A 20682-nucleotide genomic window follows, 5' to 3' on the forward strand; every position below is an offset into this window, starting at 1 on the left:
CTACAACAAGTCTGAAGACTGCTCTGTGATATCTGTTCCCATATTCATACATCCAACATACCAAACACAAATCAAACTCACTGTCATCACGTTGATTCCAACTCATGGCTACCCCCTGTATTACAGAGTAGAATGGCTCCATTGGCTTTTGTTGGCTGTAATCTTTACAAAAGCAGATCATCAGGTCTTTCTTCCATGGAGCCGCTGGGTAGGTTTGAACTGCCAACCTTTAGGTTAATAGTTGAGCATAAGGTGCTCCCAAAGACAATTGGAAACCTGTTACAAAAAAATAGTAAGAAGTAAATCCTAAAGAGACTACATCATACAATTCATTTGTTCATTTACATTTTTGAACTCCTATTATGTATCCAAGGAGCTCTGGTGGCATAGTGGATAAGGGACTTGACTGCTAACCTGAAGGTCAGCAGTTCAAACCCACCAGCTGCTCCACAGAAGGAAGACCGTACCTACTTCTGTAAAGATTTACAGCCTTAGAAACCCAAAGTGGGTTGCTATGAGTTTGAATCAATTCAATGGCAATGAGTTTGTTTTTTTGTTTTTGGTATTATGTATATAACACATAATATGTATGGTATAATATTATGGTATATTATCCAACACTGACCTAGAAGCTACAGAGATGAATGAGGCCAGTTAATGCCTTCAGGGAACTTGAAGTCAGGTAGAAGAGAAGGTCAAGGAGACCAGAATTCACATACAGTGTAAAGACAGCAATAATGAGGTATGTCAAGAGTGCTATAGGTACAGAGAGAAGGGAAGGGAAGAACACCTAACTTAACTGAAGCTAACCGAAGAAAGCTTTGCAAGGCATCTGACACTTAACAGATGCCATGTGCATAAGGAGTTGGAAGATGGCTCAAGGAATCAGGATCTGCATGAAAGCAAACTGTCAAATGGAAACTGCAAAGAGTGAAGCTTATTCATAGGGAAAAAATGAGATATGATCTTAGAAAGATAGGCAAAGATCAAAGGCCTTATAGACTATGATAAAGTATATGAATTTTATTCTCCAGCAAAAGGAAACCACTTAGTTTCTTTGGGCTGCTATAACAAAATACCACAAACAGGTGACTAGAAATGGCAGAAGTGTATTCTCTCACAGTTCTGGAGTCTAGAAATTTGAACTCAGAATGTCAGCAGAGCCAGTACTTCTTTTTCTCTTCTAGCTTCTGATGGCCCCAGATGCTCTTTGGCTTATGGCAACATAACTCCAGTCTGTGTTTCCATCTTCACATGGCTTTCTTCCCTCTGTCCCTTCTCTTATAAGGACATTCCATAGAGTGATTAGGGCCCACTCTAATGACCTCATCTTAACCAATTACATTTGCAAAGATCCTGTTTTCAAGTGAGGTCACATTCACAAATACCAGGAGTTAAAACTTGAACATATCTTTTTGGAGAACACAACTCAACCCACATAATTTTTAGTATGGTATAATTAGCTTTGAATGCTAGAAAAATCATTCCGGTAAGAGTGTGGGAGCATATTAGCATGGGTTGGTCTGAGAACAAAAGGACCATTACATGGGCTCACTCTGCAACTCCTTTCAACAGTGAGTACTTACTATCCATTAAGCAAAAATCCTGACACACTGAGCAGAAAAGAGCCGAAAGCTATAATTCTGGCCCCTCCTTCCTATGGTTGATTAAACAGAACCACACATTACTTGCAGTTCCTCCCATTAACAGGTAGAGTCTATTTTCACATCATTATAATTAGGACTTGCTTAGGAGCTCTGGTAGCACAGTGCCTAAGGCACTTGACTGCTAACCAGAAGGCTGGTGGTTCAAACCCACGAGCCACTCCTCAGAAGGAAGGTTGGGCAATCTACTTCCATAGTGATACGGCCTTGGAAACCCAAGGAGGGGTTGCTGTGAGTTGGGGCCCACTTGATGGCACATAACAACAACAACAACAATTAGGACTGGTCTTGTGACTCAGTTTGACCAATAGAATGTGGCAGGAATGACATTGTTAGACTTCTCAGCCCAGGTCTCAAGACATCTTGCAGTTTTCACCCTCTTGGAACACTATTAACACTATATAAGGAAGTCCAGACCAGCTTCTTTGAGGATGAGCAGCACCCAAGTGGAAAGAGAGGCCCAAATACCAAGATATTCCAGCCACCTCTGCCAAGGTCTCAAAAATCTGTGTAAGACCATCCCCAACCACTCAACCCCTAACCAACCCACAAATTAATTGTAACCACAGTTGTAACCCACACAGGACAAGTAGAAGAACTATTCAGGTGAACCCAGCCCAAACTGTAAAATCAAGAGCAAATTAATGGCTGTTGTTTTACACCACTATGCCTTAGGGTGGGTAATTACACAGCAAGAGATAACTGGTACTCCTCTCCACAGCAATTCCTAAAAACTGGCACCAGCACAACAAGCTGTCCAGAGCTTCAGTGAAATTAATACTGTCTGGAGGGTAAATATACTCCAGTACCATGAGGAGAAAGGGTATCTGCTGGGATTGTCTGAGTGTCCTGCCCTCCACAGTGCCAATTAGGATGCCTGACTATCTCTAACCTACATCCAACTATAAATGCACTGACCTGAATGATGGGGCATCAATATTAATTAATAATTCATAGTATGGTCAGACTTTTCCACATGTAATCACAACTTTAAAATCTAAAGAAATGCTCTTGTGTGTAGCTGGAAAAGTAGCTTTTCCTTTAAAATTCTAACTTTAAAAAAAAGAAAAGAAAGAAAGTTACCTTAGTCTCTCAGAACAGAATTTTGGGAAAGTATATGAAAAAGTTAAAGTTGTCCAGAGATGCTATTTTTTCCTTAGCACAGGATGCCCCTTCTGGGGAATATAGCTTTCATGTGAACAAACCCTAATGTGGGGACTGACGAGAAAAAGACAAAATGACTCAGTATTCAAAGCCACTCCCCAACACCACTAGGATTCCATACGGTAGGGGATGGGAGAGGGGCACTGAAATAGGCACTTGAACTGGAGTTGACATTATGAAATTCATGGCATCTGAATTCCTGAATCCACATCAAAAGGAAAAGAGCCTTGTTACCACCTACTTGAACTTATTTTGAACCTGCAGGAATTCTTTGTACCACAGTACCATGCTTCATCTCTGCTCCATGAATCCAAAATTAAATTGTTTTTTGTTTGTTTGTTTCCTGTCACCACATCATACAAAAAAAAAGCTGGACAGATTTTTACCAAATTTAGAGGGTATGTTTGAGATGATCTGACTGGGAAAAAAAAAAAAAAGCCCTGGGCCAAGCATGGAAGTCATTTTGTGAGGCCCCAGAAGGAAGGTAATAATGAGACAAGAGAGGTACTTGTAACAACCACTCAGAGGCATACCAAGGAATTAAGATGCTAGGACCAGAGAAAACAAAACAGAAGTTCAGATGGGAGCTCCAAACTAAAATTCACTTAGAGCTTAGACTTAACTTCACTTAGGCTTCACTTCACTTAGACTTCAGGCATCAGTTCGCAATGGAGCCGCTTTTCACGAGCTACATTTGTGATATTCTCCAAGGTGAGCAACAAAACACCCACTGCCATCAAGTGTATTCAGTGTGAGCAAGAGTAGGAATTTATTTATTTAACAAGGGTCAGTGACTCTCCCCAGCAATACAGAGGAGGCCAAGGGAAGCAATAAATACATACGAGCGGTGCACCTTGGGAGATGCACTTTTGGAAAATAAAGGCATATTCAAATATGAGAGTCTAAGAGACAACATCTCATATTCTTTTTGATAAGAACTTCCCTCCAGTAGGGTAGTTTGTAGTCATGAAAAGGCACAAATTGTTCAAAGGAAGCAGTTCTGTTAGGTCTCTGCCATGTACCATCAGAAACCACTGGCATGTCTCCATCATGGTATTCGGTAATGTTGGTGTATTAATATTATGCTCATCTGATGCTCACGGCAGACATTTTACCAAACAGTAGTTGAAAGCATGGAGTCCCTGGGTGGTACAAATAGTTAAGCATTCGGCTGCTAATCAAAAGGTTGGTGGCTTGAATCTATCCAGAGGTACCTTGGAATAAAGTCCTGGCAATCTACTTCCAAAAGGTCACAGCCACTGAAAACCCTATGGAGTACAGTGCTACTCTGACACACATGGGGTTGTTATGAGTTAGAGTTGACTCCAAGGCAATTGTCTTTTTTTTTTTTTTGCGTTTGGTTACCTGAATGAATCAAGCAATGAGTGAATAAATGAAAGAAAGAAAGACTGTTGTCTGAGGAGCTGTGAAGGGAAGAAAATGGAATATCTAGAAATATCCTTCACAGAAAGCCAAACCTTGTTGGCTGGGCTTTCAATTGAATGGCATTTTTAGTTTTACTACTTAATAGAGTGCTGAAATTTTTCAAACTATATTTAAAGGATCTCAAATACAAAACTTTTGCTTTAAAAGGCAAAGATTACACTGCTTCAATAAAAATTTTCATAAGAACAGTTTACCTCACATTTAATATTGGCAATGCCACTATTCCTGAAATGAATTGACAAAGCAGCTCAATACACCTCATTTGAAATCATTATGGGGCATTTCATCAAAGATCTGGTTATGAATGTCTTCAAAGAAAGGATCAATGAGGTTTTTATTAGAGTTGGGAGACATTTCTTTACGGGGGAAAAAAAATCCCTATAAAATGAAAGTGAGTGGAATAAAGTGTGACCAGGGCGAAGGACACGTTCCTTTTTACTGTACTGCAGGTAAATACGATTTTTATTTTATAATAGTCCATTCCCACATATATTATCCATGTAATTGTTTATGTTTCAAAACCCACATGATGTCAGTTTTACAAGCTGCACAGATAGACTATTCTCAGGAGTTTGTGCTCAGGGATTGCCTTAGACAGAAAACTGCCTTATAATTAGCACATTTGGTACATTAGTGATAAAGTGCTCTTTGGAGGACAAAACAAGCCAGCAGCTCACCAAACTCCTCTCTCAGAAGAATGTTAGCATGAGATTCCGTGGCTGATACATTGCTACAATTGGGTCAAGGTTTCCTTGCATTGTGGTCTTCATTAAAGATCCCATGAAAAATTGTATATTTAATATTTTACTTGTGTATCTTTTCTGTGTAAAACATTAATTTAAACTTAGTGTGGTTCTATTTAGTCCAAGATAGTTTTATAATTTAATATTTCTAATTGGCTTTAATATTTTTCCTTAGTTTGTACCTGCCAAGTTAATCATTTCAATGACCAAACCAAACCCACAGCTGTCGAGTCAATTCCAACTCACAGCAACCTCATAGACAGAGTAGAACTGCCCCCATAGACTTTCCAAGGCTGTAAGTCTTTACTGAAGCAGACTGCTTCGTCTTTCTCCTGCCTGTGAAGCAGCTGATGGGCTCAAACCACTGACCTTTTGGTTGGCAGCTGAATGCATTAACCACTATGCCACCAGAGCTCTTAATTTCAAGGAAGTGGAAAAAAATTTGCAAAAACGTTGTGTCTTATAGTATCTCCCCAGTTCATTCTGCTTTATTAATAAACTGCTATACATTTTGTCCCTTCTACAACTCTTAGAAACATGTAAAGCAAGCACTTGACAAAAGCAAACATCATTTTTCTCCTTAGAACTGATGATGGCAAGACTTCATCTAATGTACTTTGGACATGTTATCAAAGGGATCAGTCCCTGGAGAAGGACATCATCTTGGTAAAGTACAGACTCAGCGAAAAAGAGGAAGACCCTCAACAAGAGGGATTGACACAGTGGAAGTTTAGTTTAAGCAGCTTAGGTTTTAAGACCCATAATTTACATATTCTCACTTCAGCTTGCGTATTATTGGCCCAAATTTAGTCACATTGTCACATTTCACTCCAAGGGAAATAGGGAAATACACCCACCTAAAACTTAGGGAGCTCTGTTACTAAAAAGGAGGGGAGCAAATGGAAATCAGGGGAAATTAGCCATTTCTGACACGAGAGCTATTTTTATATTTCCTTTCCCTAAACCATCATAATTTGAAAGGATAAGTACCCACAATCAGAGTAAGATCTAGGCTTTCTGCAAATACAGTTGGAATGGTGGGGGTGGGAGAGTCTTTTTTAAGGAAAATAATATAAAAATACCTAACTTTTAGAAACTTTACATGAACATATGATCTTACGAACATTCTGTGAGGCCCCTTCCAGGGTGTTGCACAGGCAGGGGTCTGTCAACTGAGAGGCCCTGAAACTTAAGCTTCATTCGTCCCAGGTAAACCTGCTTCTGCTCTTAACATTTTATTCCTGTAAACTTGTATCTTAGTATCTAAAATAAATGGTTGGGTCAATGACAGAAATAGTCATTATGATGTTTATAGTAGCCAGTTCAGTGAGTCAGACCACCTGGCAGCCCAGCTGGTGCTTAAGACTGTGAGCTATATTGACCAGTTTGTCTCTTCCTGGTCACAAGTAAATACAGCCAGAACAATCCCTCATAAAGAGCAAATGGCAATGCTTGTTTGTTTGTTTTGTTTTGTTTAAGTTGAACTAGAAGAGCTAGACCCTATTCCTGACCATCCTGACCAGTACTGTAACCTAGGCAGGGGGACATAGGTGTCCTCTGGAGGGCCTCAGTGTCCAATCAGTCAAATGAATGGTAGCAGTGGATTCTGCTCAGGCCTCTTATACTGGATGCAAGATTCAGGTGGACTCTTAAAGAAATGGGCTCCTGATCTGGTTCACCTCATGGGTGTTAGCCCAAAGAAATTAATCTATCGTTAAAAGGGCCACTTAACAATTTGCCCAGAGCAAATAAAACATAGCAAATACAATTCACGGTGGTTAAAGCATTTGGCTGCTAACCAAAAGATTGGATGTTTGAACCCCACAGTTGCTCCATGGAAAAGAGATGACAATCTGCCTTGGAAACCCTGTGGGTCAGTTCTACTCTGTCCTATAGAATTGCTATGAGTCAGAATCGACTCGAAGGCAGTGGTTTTTTAACAATTTGAATGGGTGACAGAAAACTGTTTGTAGGTTTCACTCCTCTTTTAATACATGCTTCTCCATTAGATATTTCCAAACATGTACTAGTCTCCTCAGTACAGCTCAAAAACTCCCTTATTTATTCATTCATTCACTTTTTTCCAGGAACTTACACTCATGCAGACCCTTGTGAAGACATCTGCTGTTAGTGCAGGACTAGAACACAGACCACTAACTAGTTTTATTGCTGTTAAACCAAACTAAACCAAACTCACTGCCTTGGAGTTGGATCCAACTCATAGGGACCCCTCCTTGGGTTTCCAAGGCAGTATCACTACGGAAGAAGATCGCTCAATCTTCCTTCGGAGGAGTGGCTGGTGGGTTTGAACCGCCAGGCTTCTGGTTAGCAGTCAAGTGCCTTAGGCACTATGCCACCAGAGCTGCCACCAAGTCAGTCCCAGACTCATGATGACCCCATGCACAGTGCAGTGAAATGCTGACCAATCCCATGATGGTTTGCAGATCAGATTGTTGTAATGTACAAGTTTTCATTGACTGATTTTTGGACATAGATCACAGGTTTTCCTTCCTGTTGTTGCTGTTGTTATATGCCGTTGAGTCAGAGCCAACTCACAGAGACCCCTCCTTGGGTTTCCAAGGAGGTATCACTGTGGAAGTAGATTGCTCAACCTTCCTTCCAAGGAGTGGCTGGTGCATTTGAACCGCCAGCCGTTTGGTTAGCAGGCAAGTGCCTTAGGCACTATGCTACCAGAGGAAGCTCCACTGAAACCTGTTCAGCATTATAGTGACATGCAGACCTCCGCTGACAGGCAGATAGTTGTTTCACGTGAGGTACATTGGCCAGGATTTGACTGTGGAACCCTGATCTTCACTCGTGGAAGGCATGAATTCCACTACTGAATCACTACTACCTTCATAACTACTTTAGCAGCAATGATTAAATAATGATCAATTAGTAACAACTTTGACCATGGCCACTCTTAATAATAATTTTGGCAATTAAATGCTCCAAGAGAGTCTGTCACCAAGACTGCTGGTAAATTTGTGCTCCCTGCACTTTCAGGTCTTAACGGAAGGAAAAAAAGGCCTTGATTATGAGAAGTGGTCTGTCTCCCTCCCCCAATGTAAACTGATTGATGAGTTGACTGACAGCTATTTGATTTAATTTGGCTAGTCGTGGTCATACCAAAAGCAAATATTCTTTTCACCAAAGCCTATTATATTTCTTATTACTGGGCCATGGAAAACATTACCCAGTATTTCCTTTTTAGTGTTCTTAGAAGAGTATTATCTATCTTCCATTCTAAAAAAAAGTAAGCTAGATAGATTTTTTTTAATTAGCATTAACACTCCAATCACTAAGTTAAGTAGTCTATTGTGGAAATAATATGTAATAGACTATTGAGAAGTTTTTTAAAAAAGAACTTGGCCATAACCCACATAGTAGATACTGTCTTCACCATTGATGTTAGTTAGACCAGGACAGCAGTCCATGTCAGAAAAATATTGCTAAGATTCATCCATACTGTTACATATCATAGTGATTTACTGACTTTGACCATGGTATAATATTCCTTTGGGTGAGGATACCAGTTTTTATTCATTCATTCCCCTACTCATGACAATTTGTGTTTTTCTATTTTCCAGGATTTTGCTATTATAAATTGTACTGCTTTGAACACTCGTGTACATTATTCTGTGGTACTTGTACAAGATTTTCTTTTGAGTATTCAATTAGAGATAAACTTGATGAGTCATAGGGTATGTGAATATAAGCAGATTTAGGTTAAATTTAGGTTTAAGTTTAGGAAATAAAGTCAAACTGTTTACCAAAGTAATTGAACCAATTTCAACTCCTCCACACACATGTAAGAGATCCAGTAGTTCCATATCCTCTTCACATGTGAAATCATATAATTATTTGATTTTTTATGAGTTGTTGTTGTTGTTTGCCGTCGAGTCAGCCCCGACTCATAGCAACCCCTCCTTGGGTTTCCGAGGCAGTATCGCTACGGAAGTAGGATTGCCCAACCTTCCTTCCAAGGAGTGGCTGGTGGGTTTGAACCGCCAGCCTTCTGGTGAGCAGTCAAGTGCCTTAGGCAGTATGCTACCAGAAATCCATTGTGATCTTTATTTGCATTTCCCTAATCACAAATGATATTGAACATCTCTTCATACATTTATTGGCCTGAATTTATTTAAATCAGTATATCAGAAGGGGGAGAAACAAGAGGCTGAGTTATGTTATATCAACTAAAAGCAAAACCTATTGCCACTGAGTCAGTTCCTTGCAGCTAACCTATAGGAGCTCTGGTGGCATAGTGCCTAAGGCATTTGATTGCTAACCAGAAGGCTAGGGGTTCAAATCCACCAGCCACTCCTTAGAAGGAAGGTTGAACAAACTACTTCCATAGTGATACCACCTCGGAAACCCAAGGAGAGGTCGCTATGAGTCGGGACCAACTCGATGAAACATAACAATAACAAAACAACTCATAGGAAGGGAGCTCTAGTGGTGTAGTGGGTAAGACATTTGGTTGCTAACCAGAAGGGTAGTGGTTCAAACCCACCAACTGTTCCATGGAAGGAAGATGAGGCAATCTACTTCCATAAAGATTTACAGCCTTGGACACCCAATGGGGGTCACTATGAGTCAGAATCAACTCAATGGCAGAGAGGTATGAGGTTTAGAATCCACCCTGCTCTGATAGGACCTCACTAACCACCTATTTCTAAATAGGGTCATATTTATAGGTGCCAAATCGACTCAGTGGCAGTGGGTGGGTATCCTATAGGACAGAGTAGAACTGCCCCCATAGGGTCAAGGCTGTAATCTTTACAGAAGCAGCCTGCTACATCTTTCTCCTGCAGAGCAGCTGGTGGGTTCAAAAAATTGACATTTTGGTTAGCAGCCAAGCACTTAATCACTGTACCACCAGGGTTCATTGTTATACCAACACTCATCCCAAATACGCCTAGACTGTTTTAGGAGTATCCATTTCTGAGCAATCCACACTTTGTCTAAGTTGAGCACATAGCAGATTTAGGTTTGAATCCTGCTTCTGTCACTTATGGGGAGTGCTTAGATAATATTTTTAATTCCTTCAAACTCTTTTTTTATTTTAGATAAGAACACAATCTGTGCTTCCAAGGTGAAGTATGAGATAAGCATTCTGTAAAAACAGTGGCACAGTGCCTGATATACAGTAAAAGAACAATGTTGATTGCCTTCTGCTTTTATTCCTCCCGCTTGTCACGGGTACCAAAACTATTAAAAAAGGCTCAACAATTGAAATATGGTGGTAGATCTTGAAAATCCAGAGGTCTGGAATGCTTGTCCATGTCAGAAAACTTTATCATCAAACTTTGCTTGTAAATCTCCAACATCCTCTGAGAGCAGTCTCCCTGAATACTAGTTATTGGCAAAGCTGAACCAAGAAAAGGATGGGTTCCCAAATAGCTGGGTTTAACAAAAACATAGATGCAGGTATGATACAGCCCTTGAATGTAGTTAGAGACCTGGTTAATGAGATCTGGTTGAATGTAATAAGAGTGGAGATGGGGTCAGGGACCCAGAACCTCCCAAATTTTAAAGTTCTTATTTCTCCAGCAAATCTTCCCAAAACAGAACTTATTTCTTTTGGATGCCTTTGGCAGTGTAGAATGTCGAAAACATGATCGCTCACCTCGGAAACCCGAGGAGGGGTCACTATGAGTTGGATCCGACTTGATGGTACATAACAACAACAACAATTGTTTTGGTTACCTAGTGCCACTCTAACGGAAATACCACAAATGAGATGGCTTGAACAAACAGGAGTTTATTCTCTTACAGTTTTGGAGGCTTTAAGTTCGAGTTCAAAGTGCCAGTCTCTAGGCGCTGGGCAAAAGCCCCTCGACCTTGTGCTTTAGTTCTGCCTCTTGCTCCTGGCCCACTGAAGCTAAAAGCATCTCTTCACTCAGGCAACTACTAGCTGCTGACAAACCCAAGGTCAACAAGTGAAAAGGCACAGTCCCAATATTAGCAAACCACATGGCAGACCATTAATTCAAGTCCATTAGACATCCCAAGATCGGCAGAGCATGGCAGGCTGCTGAATGAAGACCTGGCTGCAGGGAAGGTTCAAACGTGCCAAAAAGCTAGAGACCTTCCTCAAAACCACTTCTTATAGCAGACCACATCTCTAAAGCAACTACTCAGACGCTCCAGTAGATTCCACCATGGAACTGATTGCCATCATCACCATGAGGAGTAACTACATCCAGCTGCCCAGCCACTCAACCAGGCCCAGCCAAGTTGACAGCAACCTTAACTACCACAATAATTATCTCCCGTGGAAAAATATGTGGAAAAACTTTACCACACATGGCAAGGTAAGATGGTTCTCAAAACAACTTTTTAGAAAAAGTACTAACTTTTAGTTAAAAACTTTCCACTTCTTAAAACATTTTATTTTGCCCACAAGGCCTTATTATCTATTGGACTGTGTCCATCACTTTCTGAGCCTGCTATTTGTGAGTGAACTTATTCCCAACTCTGAACCATCCCAATCATTTCTTTACAGTATCAATTAAAAATGTGTGGATAATGAAAAAGAGAAATCAATAACTTAAGCTAAAAACTCTTATGTCCAAACTCATTTCATTACTTTTAAGTTCTAACATTCTATTTCAGCAGAATAAAAATGCTACATATTTGAAAATATCTTTATCTATAAAAATACCACCACCATCACCACAAACAACAAAAACCAGCAAACAACCTAAATGTCCAGTAAGAGAGGAATGCTTAATTAAGTTATGTCAAACTCATGAAATATTTTATAACAACTAAAAATGGTCATTTTAAATGATTTGATGGAGTTACGGGTGTTTATTGTTGTTGTTGTTGTTGTTATGTGCCATTGAGTCAGACCTGACTCATAGTAACTCCTCCTTGGGTTTCCGAAGCAGTATCACTACGGAAGGAGATTGCCCAACCTTCCTTCCAAGCAGTAGCTGGTGTAAGGAATGAGTATTTTAAGAGATGAAAGAACAGATTACAAAATGATGTTTGTACTGAGTATTATAATAAAAAGTGTCTCTGTGCTACGGGAGTGACACATTATAAGTGTTAAGCTCATGTGTTTATATTTCCTACTTTAACTCATGTCTACTTGCAGCCCTTTTCTTCCAGGCTAAGCCAATAGGGTTATTATCCAAGGAAAGGTACTTAGTTAAGAAGCTCAGGTAGGGTATGTACTCAGAACAAAGAGACTATTAGCTTAGAATCTCAGAACCAATTTTCTTTTTTCTTTAGTGAAACATTGGTTTGAAAGCCACGCTTGGTTGAAGGAAAGGGGAGTGTGTAAGTAAGAAAATACCCTGATCAAATATCAAGAGGTAGGCCTCGCTAACTAGATCTTAGATTCATTTGAGAAAGGTTTCTACCCAACATGAAGAGGAGAGGCAAAGCCAGCTCTGGTTTTGGATTGGTTGAGAGAAATGCTGAAGGGAGAAAGGCTTTGGCCTCACCTCTTATTTGGATTCTCAATGGAATTTGCCCCACACCAAACTGGAGTCTTCCACATCAAAGTAAATTCTATAGTACAATGTGGTTACCAAACAAAGGACATTCTTGAGGCACACTGAATTCTGTGTGGCTTGGATAGGACCCAGAAGTTTCTATATGCCACTGAGGGCAGAAATAAGTTTCTACATGTGCAGCTGAGAGCCAGCCTGGGTCCTAACAAGGTAAGGAACGACTTGGAAGGACCAGGTCAAGGGTCAGATGGAGCATGTGTCAAAGACTTAGAAGACTTGCAGCACCAATGAGAGTCAAGGAGAAGGATGCCTGGTCACTAGAGAAGACCTTCAGCCCTGACTAAGCAGACCACAGATTACATTAGCAACAGGCTTTGGCCTCAGTGGCCAGCCAGTACCTCAGAGACCAGTCCCACTCCAGAAAGTCATCAGACCAACACTTTTACAGCAGCAACCAACAGGGATCCCAAAGAAACATCTAAAGATTCAAGAATCTCATTTCCTTTCATCACATACTCCCAAATACCCAGACCCCTCTAAGAGAGGAGTAGGATAGGGGACGGGCCTGAGTGACCACCCATGTTATCTAAAGCATCTAAATCTGCTACAAAGATGCAGGTAGGGATTGATGAGGAAGATTGGATTGGTTTTATACTGTAAATAGCAAAACTGCCTCAGAAACCTACGGAGAGGTCTCTATGAGTTGGGACTGACTCAACAGCAGTGAGATTGGCTGGTTTGGTTTGAGTATATTTTGAGAAAATACGTGACCCTGCTGCATGGGTATATAGACAAAGGAAATAGCCAAAAGGCAATTATTTTTCCAATGTTTTACATTGTTTTATAAAGGGTATATCTTGCCTAGTCCTAGTCTCTAAAGAAGCACTTACTAAAGCTGCTGCATAAAAGCATATTTACAATAAGATCATACAAATTCTTAGAAAGAAAATGTATTTCCTGCCAAGGCCTAGTTCCTGTGTAAAAGGTTCAATAAAGTCAAAAACACAGAAAATCTTTCCTTCTTTTAGTCCTTAATTCACCCAGCCAGCTTTCTGGAATGACTGAGGGTAAAAAGGGGGTGATTGTTACTGTTAGCTGCCATTGAGTCTGCGCAGACTCATGGGGACCTTGTGTATAAGAGAGCGAAACAACGCCCAGCCCTGTGCCGTCTCCGCGATCTATCACACGCTTGAGTCCACTGTCGCTGCTGTTGTGTCAATCCATCTCACTGAGGATTTGCCTCGTTTCCAGTCATCCTCTATTTTACCAAATATGATGTCCTTTAGTAGGGATTGGTCTTTCTTGATGACAAGTCCAAAGTAAGCAAGACAAAGTTTTGCCAAGGACTCAGAAAGTCTTCACAACATCATTCATTCCCACTCATCTGCCTATATTATTTGTGAACATCAGCCGTTCTCAGCTCTTTCTCCAAAGAGCCTGGTCATGCCACCATCTGGGTTTAGCCCCACATCTGTGTCCACTTTTCCCTTTGCACACTTTTCAGAGCTCAGACAGTGTCTTCCCAAAGTAATTTAAAACCTCATGCAAAACAACTATCTGCATGTTTTTGTTTGCTAACTTCTCTCTTATTTAGAAGGCAGGTAAGCTGCCCCATCCATGAGCAGAGTCAGTCTAACGACTGGGAGTCCCTGAAGCATAAGGTTTCAAGTGTGTGATGACAGGTAGGCTCTCCTTCCCAAAACCGTCTGTTTTGTTTACACGTTCAGAAGAGAGGAATCCTGGCATCATGGGTTCATTCCATTGGTCTTCTTGCCTTCCAGAATTCCTTCTTAAAATGAATTGGCCAGCTGGCAGAAGTTACACCTTCAACCTTTGTGAGATAACACCTATGCAGGATTGCTCAGTCACCTAGGTACAAGGCCAAGAGGACGGTAGCCTGACTACATACCTGAAGGAAAGAGGAATCACCCAGTAGACAGACAAGAGGAGGGAAAAGAAATCTAGGGATAAGAAAGGAAGAGGAGAAGGGTGATCAAATGCAAATTTCACTCTCATCAAGTAATTATAAGAACAGTAGTTACCATTTTAAATGGCCACTCTTTCCTCAGCACTTTAGCACTTTACCTCAGTTAAAACCAATCACAATCTTTTGAGTTAAGTATAATTACCTCCAGTTCAGAGAGTTTATTTTCTCATGGTCATGTAAATTGTGGAGCTGTGATTTGGAACTCAGGCACTAACTCCACAGCCCATGCCCTCTTTTCTATTCTGTGTGTTGGTACAGGTACACAGACACTACTAAACCCACTGCTATTGAGACAATTTCAACTCCTAGTAACGCCCATTGAGTTTCCAAGGCTATAAATCTTTACAGAAACATATCGTCTCATCTTCCTCCCACAGAGCAGCTAATGGTTTGAACCACCACCCTTCTGGTTAGCAGTCAAATGCCTTATCCACTATGCCACCAGAGCAACTTTTACAGACACTACTAGTATAGGATACCAAACCAACTCACTGCCGTCCAGTCAATTAGACTCATAGCAATCCCTCCTTGGGTTTCCAAGGCAGTATCTCTACAGAAATAGATTGACCAGTCTTCCTTCCGAGGAATGGCTGGTGGGTTTGAACCACCAGGTTTCTGGTTAGCAGTCAAATGTCTTAGGCACTACACTACCAGAGCTCCCAGTAAAGGATAAAAACCATACACCAAACTTACTGCCATCGAGTCGGATCCAACTCACTATGGAAGTAGGATTGCCCAACCTTCCTTCTGAAGAGAGGCTGGTGGGTTTGAACTGCCAGCCTTCTGGTTAGCAGTCACATGCCTTAGGCACTATGCCACCAGAGCTCCCACAAGTAAAGGATTTTCTGACGGTTGTTTGTCAAATTACTAAAGGTACTAACTTTGTCACTTCTAAGTTTTGAATTTTAAAAAGTTACCTTAAGAAATAAATCATAAATACACAAAGATTTACCTATAAGGTTAACCACTGAAAGATTTGACTAGAAGGTAAAGTAACCTAATGCTCAACATGGTGGTTTAAGATTATTATGGTATTTCCACACAATAAAATGTGTCATTGTTCTTAGGTGCCATCAAGTCAGCTCTGACTCGTAGCATAGTGGGACACTGCCTGGTCCTGCATCAGCCTCGCAATCCCCGCTGTGCTTGAGCCCATCCTTGCAGCCACTGTGTCAGTCCATCTCATTCAGGGTCTTCCCCATTTTGTTTGAACCCTCCATTTTACTAAGCATGATATCCTTCTCCAGGGACTGGTCCCTTCTGACAAATGACCAAAGTACGTGGGACAAAGTCTGGCATCATAACTTCTAAGTAGTATTCTGGCTGTACTTCTTCCAGTACACATTTGTTCATTCTTCTGGCAGTCCATAGTATTTCCAGTATTCTTTGCCAATACCACAACTCAAATGCATCAGTTCTTCTTCAGTTTTCCTTATTCATTGTCCAATTTTCACATGCATATGAGGGTATTGAAAATACCATGGCTCAGGTCAGGCAAACTTTAGTCTTCAAACTGACATCTTTGCTCTTTAACACTTCAAAGAGGTCTTTTGCAGCAGATTTTCCCAGTACAATACCTCATCTGATTTCCTGACTGCTACTTCCATGGGTGTTGATTGTGGATCCAAGTAGAATGAAATCCCTGACAACTTCAATCTTTTCTCCATTTATTGTGATGTTGCTTACTAGTCCAGTTGTGAGGATTTTTGTTTTCTTTATGTTGAGGTGTAATCCATACTCAAGGCTGTAGTTTTTGATCTTCATGGGTAAGTGCTTCAAATCATCTTCATTTTCAGCAAAGGAGGCTGTGTCATCACCATGTCATAGGTTGCTAATGAATCTTCCTCAAATCCTGATGCTGCGTTCTTCTTCATATAATCTAGCTTCATAGATTATTTCCTAAGCACACAGATTGAATTAAGTATGGTGAAAGGATACAGCCCTGATGCACATATTTCCCGATTTTAAACCATGCAGTATTCTCTTATTCTGTTCAAACAACTGCCTCTTGGACAGTGTACAGGTTCTGTATGAGCACAAGAAGTGTTTTGGAATTCTCATGCTTCTCAGTGTTATCCATAACTTAACATGGTCCACAAAACTCAACTCCTTTGCATACTCAATAAAACAGATAGACATCTTTCTAATCTTCCCTACTTTCAGCAAGAGCCAGCTGATATCAGCAATGATATCCCTTGTTACATGTCCTCTTCCAAATCTTGCTTGAATTTCTGGCAATCCCCTGTTGATGTACTGCTGCATCCACTTCTGAATTATCTTCAGCAAATTTTACTTGCATGTGATATTAATGGCTTTGCTCAGTAATTTCTGCATTCAATTGGATCACTTTCTTTAGAATGGGCCCAAATATGTATCTCTTCTAGTTGGTTGGCCAGGTAGCTGTCTTCCATATTTATTGGCATGGCCAAGTAAGCGCTTCTATTGTTGCATCTCAATTGGTATTCCATTAATTCCTGGATCCTTGTCTTTCACCACCGCCTTCAGCACAGCTTCGACTTGTCCTTCACTACCATCAGTTCTTGATCATATGCTTCCTCCTGAAATGGTTGGACATTGACCAATTTTTTTTTTTTAATTTTTAATTTTGAGTTTGTTTTACATTCAACATTACGTGTACATTTAGTTTCACTCCCCATTTACCATGCCCAACTCTAACCCAGTCTCCTCCTCTTCCTGCCCAGTAACCCCTTGCCCACGCCCCTCATAGTTATGCACTCCTGTTTGCCCTGCATTTCCTTCGTGTGAATGTTGCCCCTCTGGTGCCCCATGGTCAATTGCTCCAAGGAATGCATTTCCATAGAGTATGTGGGTGTGTCACCCTGGGTTGAGTGGTCTGCATGTACATCATATCTACTATTGGGCTGAGAGCCAGGCCCTGAGAGTGAGCTTTATTCTAAGGCCAGAATGTGTCCCAGGACCATAGTATTGGGGGTCTCGTTAGACTCCATCTTTCTGTCATTATTGAGTTTTTGGATTTTGTTCTACGTTTTTCCTCCCACTCTATCCAGGATCTCCAGATTTGATCCTTTCCTGAGTGATTGGCATTGGTAGCTGGGCACCATCTAGTTCTTTTGGTCTTGAGGGCCATTGTGTTCTAGGGCTGATTGCTTCCAAATACCCTTGTTTTTTTTGTTGTTGTTTGGTTGTTTGTTTGTTTGTTTGTACTCTTCTTCACTTCCGATGATGGGAAACCATTAGCTGCACCTTAGATGGCCACTTGAAAGCTTTTAAGGCCCCAGGTGCAACTCACCAATGTAGGATGAGGAACAAGACTTTTATGTATTTTGTTGTGCAAACTGAGTCTGGTGTCCCCAGTTCTATGGACCTGAGACACGAGAGCCATTGAATCTCTCTCCCACAGTGTCTGGGTTTCTGTGAGAGATTACTCTGTGTCTGTCTTCTGTTGTTTCTGTAAGGATTGCAGGTATTTTGTATCACTGGTATCTGTGCAAGAGTAGCTGCCGCTAAATCTATCCTTGGTCTAGAGTTTACTCCAGTTCACTGACCCCCACCTGATCCTCTCAGGTGTTTATGTGATTATCGGTAGCCTGGTGTTTGGTGTTAATGGTAATGCAGTATTGTGGGCACACTGGTTGGTATTAGCATCTGTTGTATATCTCCTATTTGCACAATTCAGTGTCCTCCATTTTCCTAATGTTATCACGGTGGTCACAGACTCTTTCCATACCTCCCTCCCCTTACCCACATCAGTGTGTGTCCCCCAACTAGCCCGAAATTAATCCCTCCCCTTCCCTCCCCACCCCAGTAACCTACAAAGTGAGTTTCCTTTTCCAAGCAAAGCCTTCTGTCTTTTTACAATAATGGGCTCATACAGTACTTGTCCTTCTGCAATTGACTTACTTCCACTTAGCATAATGTCCTCCAGGCTCATCCATGTTGTGAGATGATTTGCGTATCCTTCATTGTTCTTTAATGTAGCAAAGTATTCCATTGTGTGAATGAACCATAATTTGGTTTTCCACTCATCCGTTGATGGGCATTTAGGTTGTTTCCATCTCTTTGCTATAGTGAATCGTGCTGCAATGAACGTACGTGTGCATATATCTGTTTGTGCACTGCCTCTCACCTCTTTAGGATATATTCCTAGTAATGGAATTTCTGGGTCAAATGGTATTTCTATTTTCAGTTTTTTAAGAAAACACCATACCATATGCCACAATGGTTGTACCATTTTACACTTCCACCAGCAGTGCACTAGAGTTCCAATCTCTCCTCAACCTCACCAGCATTTGTTATTTTCTGTCCTGTTGAACTTTCCTGTTATTGCTGGGGTGAGATGACATCTCATCGTTTTGATTTGCATCTCTCTCTGGTAGCATAGTGGCTAAGACACTTGCCTGCTAACCAGACGGCTGGCGGTTCAAACCCACCAGCCACTCCTCGGAAGGAAGGTTGGGCAATCCTACTTCCGTAGTGATACTGCCTCGGAAACCCAAGGAAGGGTCGCTATGAGTCGGGGCCGACTCGACGGCACATAACAACAACAACAACAACGACTAAAGATCGCAAGCAATTCCTCATGTGTTTGTTGGCTGACAGCATATTGTCTTTGGTGAAGGGTCTGTTCAAGTCTTTTGCCCATTTATGAATTGGGTTGTTTGTCTTTTTGGTGTTGAGGTGTTGAGGTTTTCCATAGATTTTTAGAGATAAGCCCTTTATCAGATATGTCATAGGCAAATATTTTCTCCCAATCTTTAGGTTCTCTTTTCACCCTTTTGACAAAGTGTGTCGAAGTGCATAATAATTTAATTTTTAAAAGGTCCCAGTCATCTAGCTTCTCTTCTACCTCCTGTGAATTCTGGGTTATGTTTAATAGTCTGTTTATGCCATAAATTATGCTCCTGGATTTTCCCCTATTTTATCTTTGATGAATTTTATCATTTTGGGTTTTACATTTAAGTCTTTGATCCAGCTTGAGTTGGTTTTTGTGTATGGGGTGAGGAGTGGGTCTTGTTTCATTTTTCTGCAAGTGGATATCTAGTTTTGCCAGCACCATTTGTTAAAGAGGCTGTCTCTTCCCCATTTAATGGGTTTTGGACCTTTGTCAAAGATCAGTTGGCCATAGATGGATGGGTCTATTTCTGGACTTTTGATTCTGTTCCATTGGTCTATCTGTCTATCATTGCACCAATACCATGCTGTTTTGACTACTGTGGCTGTATACTAGGTTTTAAGATCCTGGAGTGTGAGACCTCCCACTTTATTCTTCTTCTTCAGAAGGGCTCTGCTTATCTGAGGTCTCTTTCCTTTCCACATGAAGTTAGTAATTGGTTTCTTCATGTCCTTAAAATATTTTGCTGGTATCTGGATTGGGATTGCATTAAATGTGTAGATTGCTCTAGGTAGTATTGACATTTTCACAATATTCAGTCTACCTATTCACAGACAAGGCAGGTTCTTCCATTTATGTAGTGCCCTTGTTGTCTCTTGTAGTAGTGTTTTATAGTTTTCTTTGTATAAGTCTTTTGTGTTTCCAGTAGGGTTTATTCCTAGATATTTGATCTTTTCAGTAGCTATTATAAATGGAATTGTTTCCCTTATTTGTTTATCAGAGGACTCTTTGTTGGTGTAGAGGAATCCAACTGATTTTTGTATGTTGACCTTGTATCCTGCCACTTTGCTGAACCTCTCTATTAGTTCCAGTAGGTTTTTGGTGAGTCTCTTGGGTTTTGTACATAAAGGATAATATCATCCACAAATAGAGATAGTTTTACTTCCTCTTTGCTAATTTGTATGCCTTTTATTTCTCTTTCTTGCCTTACTGCCTTGGCCAGGACTTCCAATACAATGTTAAATAGAAGTGGTGATAGAGGGCATCCCTGTCTGGTTTCTGTTTGTAAAGGGAATGCCTTGAATCTTTCTCCATTAATAATGATGTTGGCCACTGATGTTGCATATATGCCTTGTGTGTGTGTGTGTGTGTGTGTGTGTGATTTGGGTGAAATTTACAGCACAAATTCACTTTCCATACAGCAGTTCACATATACTTTGTGACATTGCCTACAATTTACCACAATGCATCAGCTTCCCTCCCACTTCCTCCCCATAGTTACCTCTTCCTGTGTCCATCCCTCCATGCACTCCTGCCCCCTGAGCTCTCTCCCTGTGCATAAACAGCCCTTCTTTCTCCCATGATTATTCTCTCCAAGGAGTGTATCTACCTCAGGTAA

The 20682-nt window shown here is 40.9% G+C and overlaps 1 protein-coding gene across 1 annotated transcript in view; it reads left to right on the plus strand.

The window, feature by feature from the left end:
* The first annotated feature begins 3496 nt into the window (after positions 1-3496).
* The window catches only part of LOC103206389 (HLA class I histocompatibility antigen, A alpha chain-like), a 58205-nt gene continuing 41019 nt past the window's right edge, over positions 3497-20682 (plus strand). Inside the window, exons 1-2 of the mRNA XM_042780982.1 lie at positions 3497-3539; positions 6278-6423. Coding sequence (XP_042636916.1) covers positions 3497-3539; positions 6278-6423 — 189 coding nt within the window. The remainder of the gene's footprint in view (positions 3540-6277; positions 6424-20682) is intronic.

The sequence above is a fragment of the Orycteropus afer genome, unplaced genomic scaffold (assembly GCF_000298275.1).
Source record: "Orycteropus afer afer isolate SDZICR_OR568_19922 unplaced genomic scaffold, OryAfe1.0 scaffold00001, whole genome shotgun sequence".
NCBI lineage: Eukaryota > Metazoa > Chordata > Mammalia > Tubulidentata > Orycteropodidae > Orycteropus > Orycteropus afer.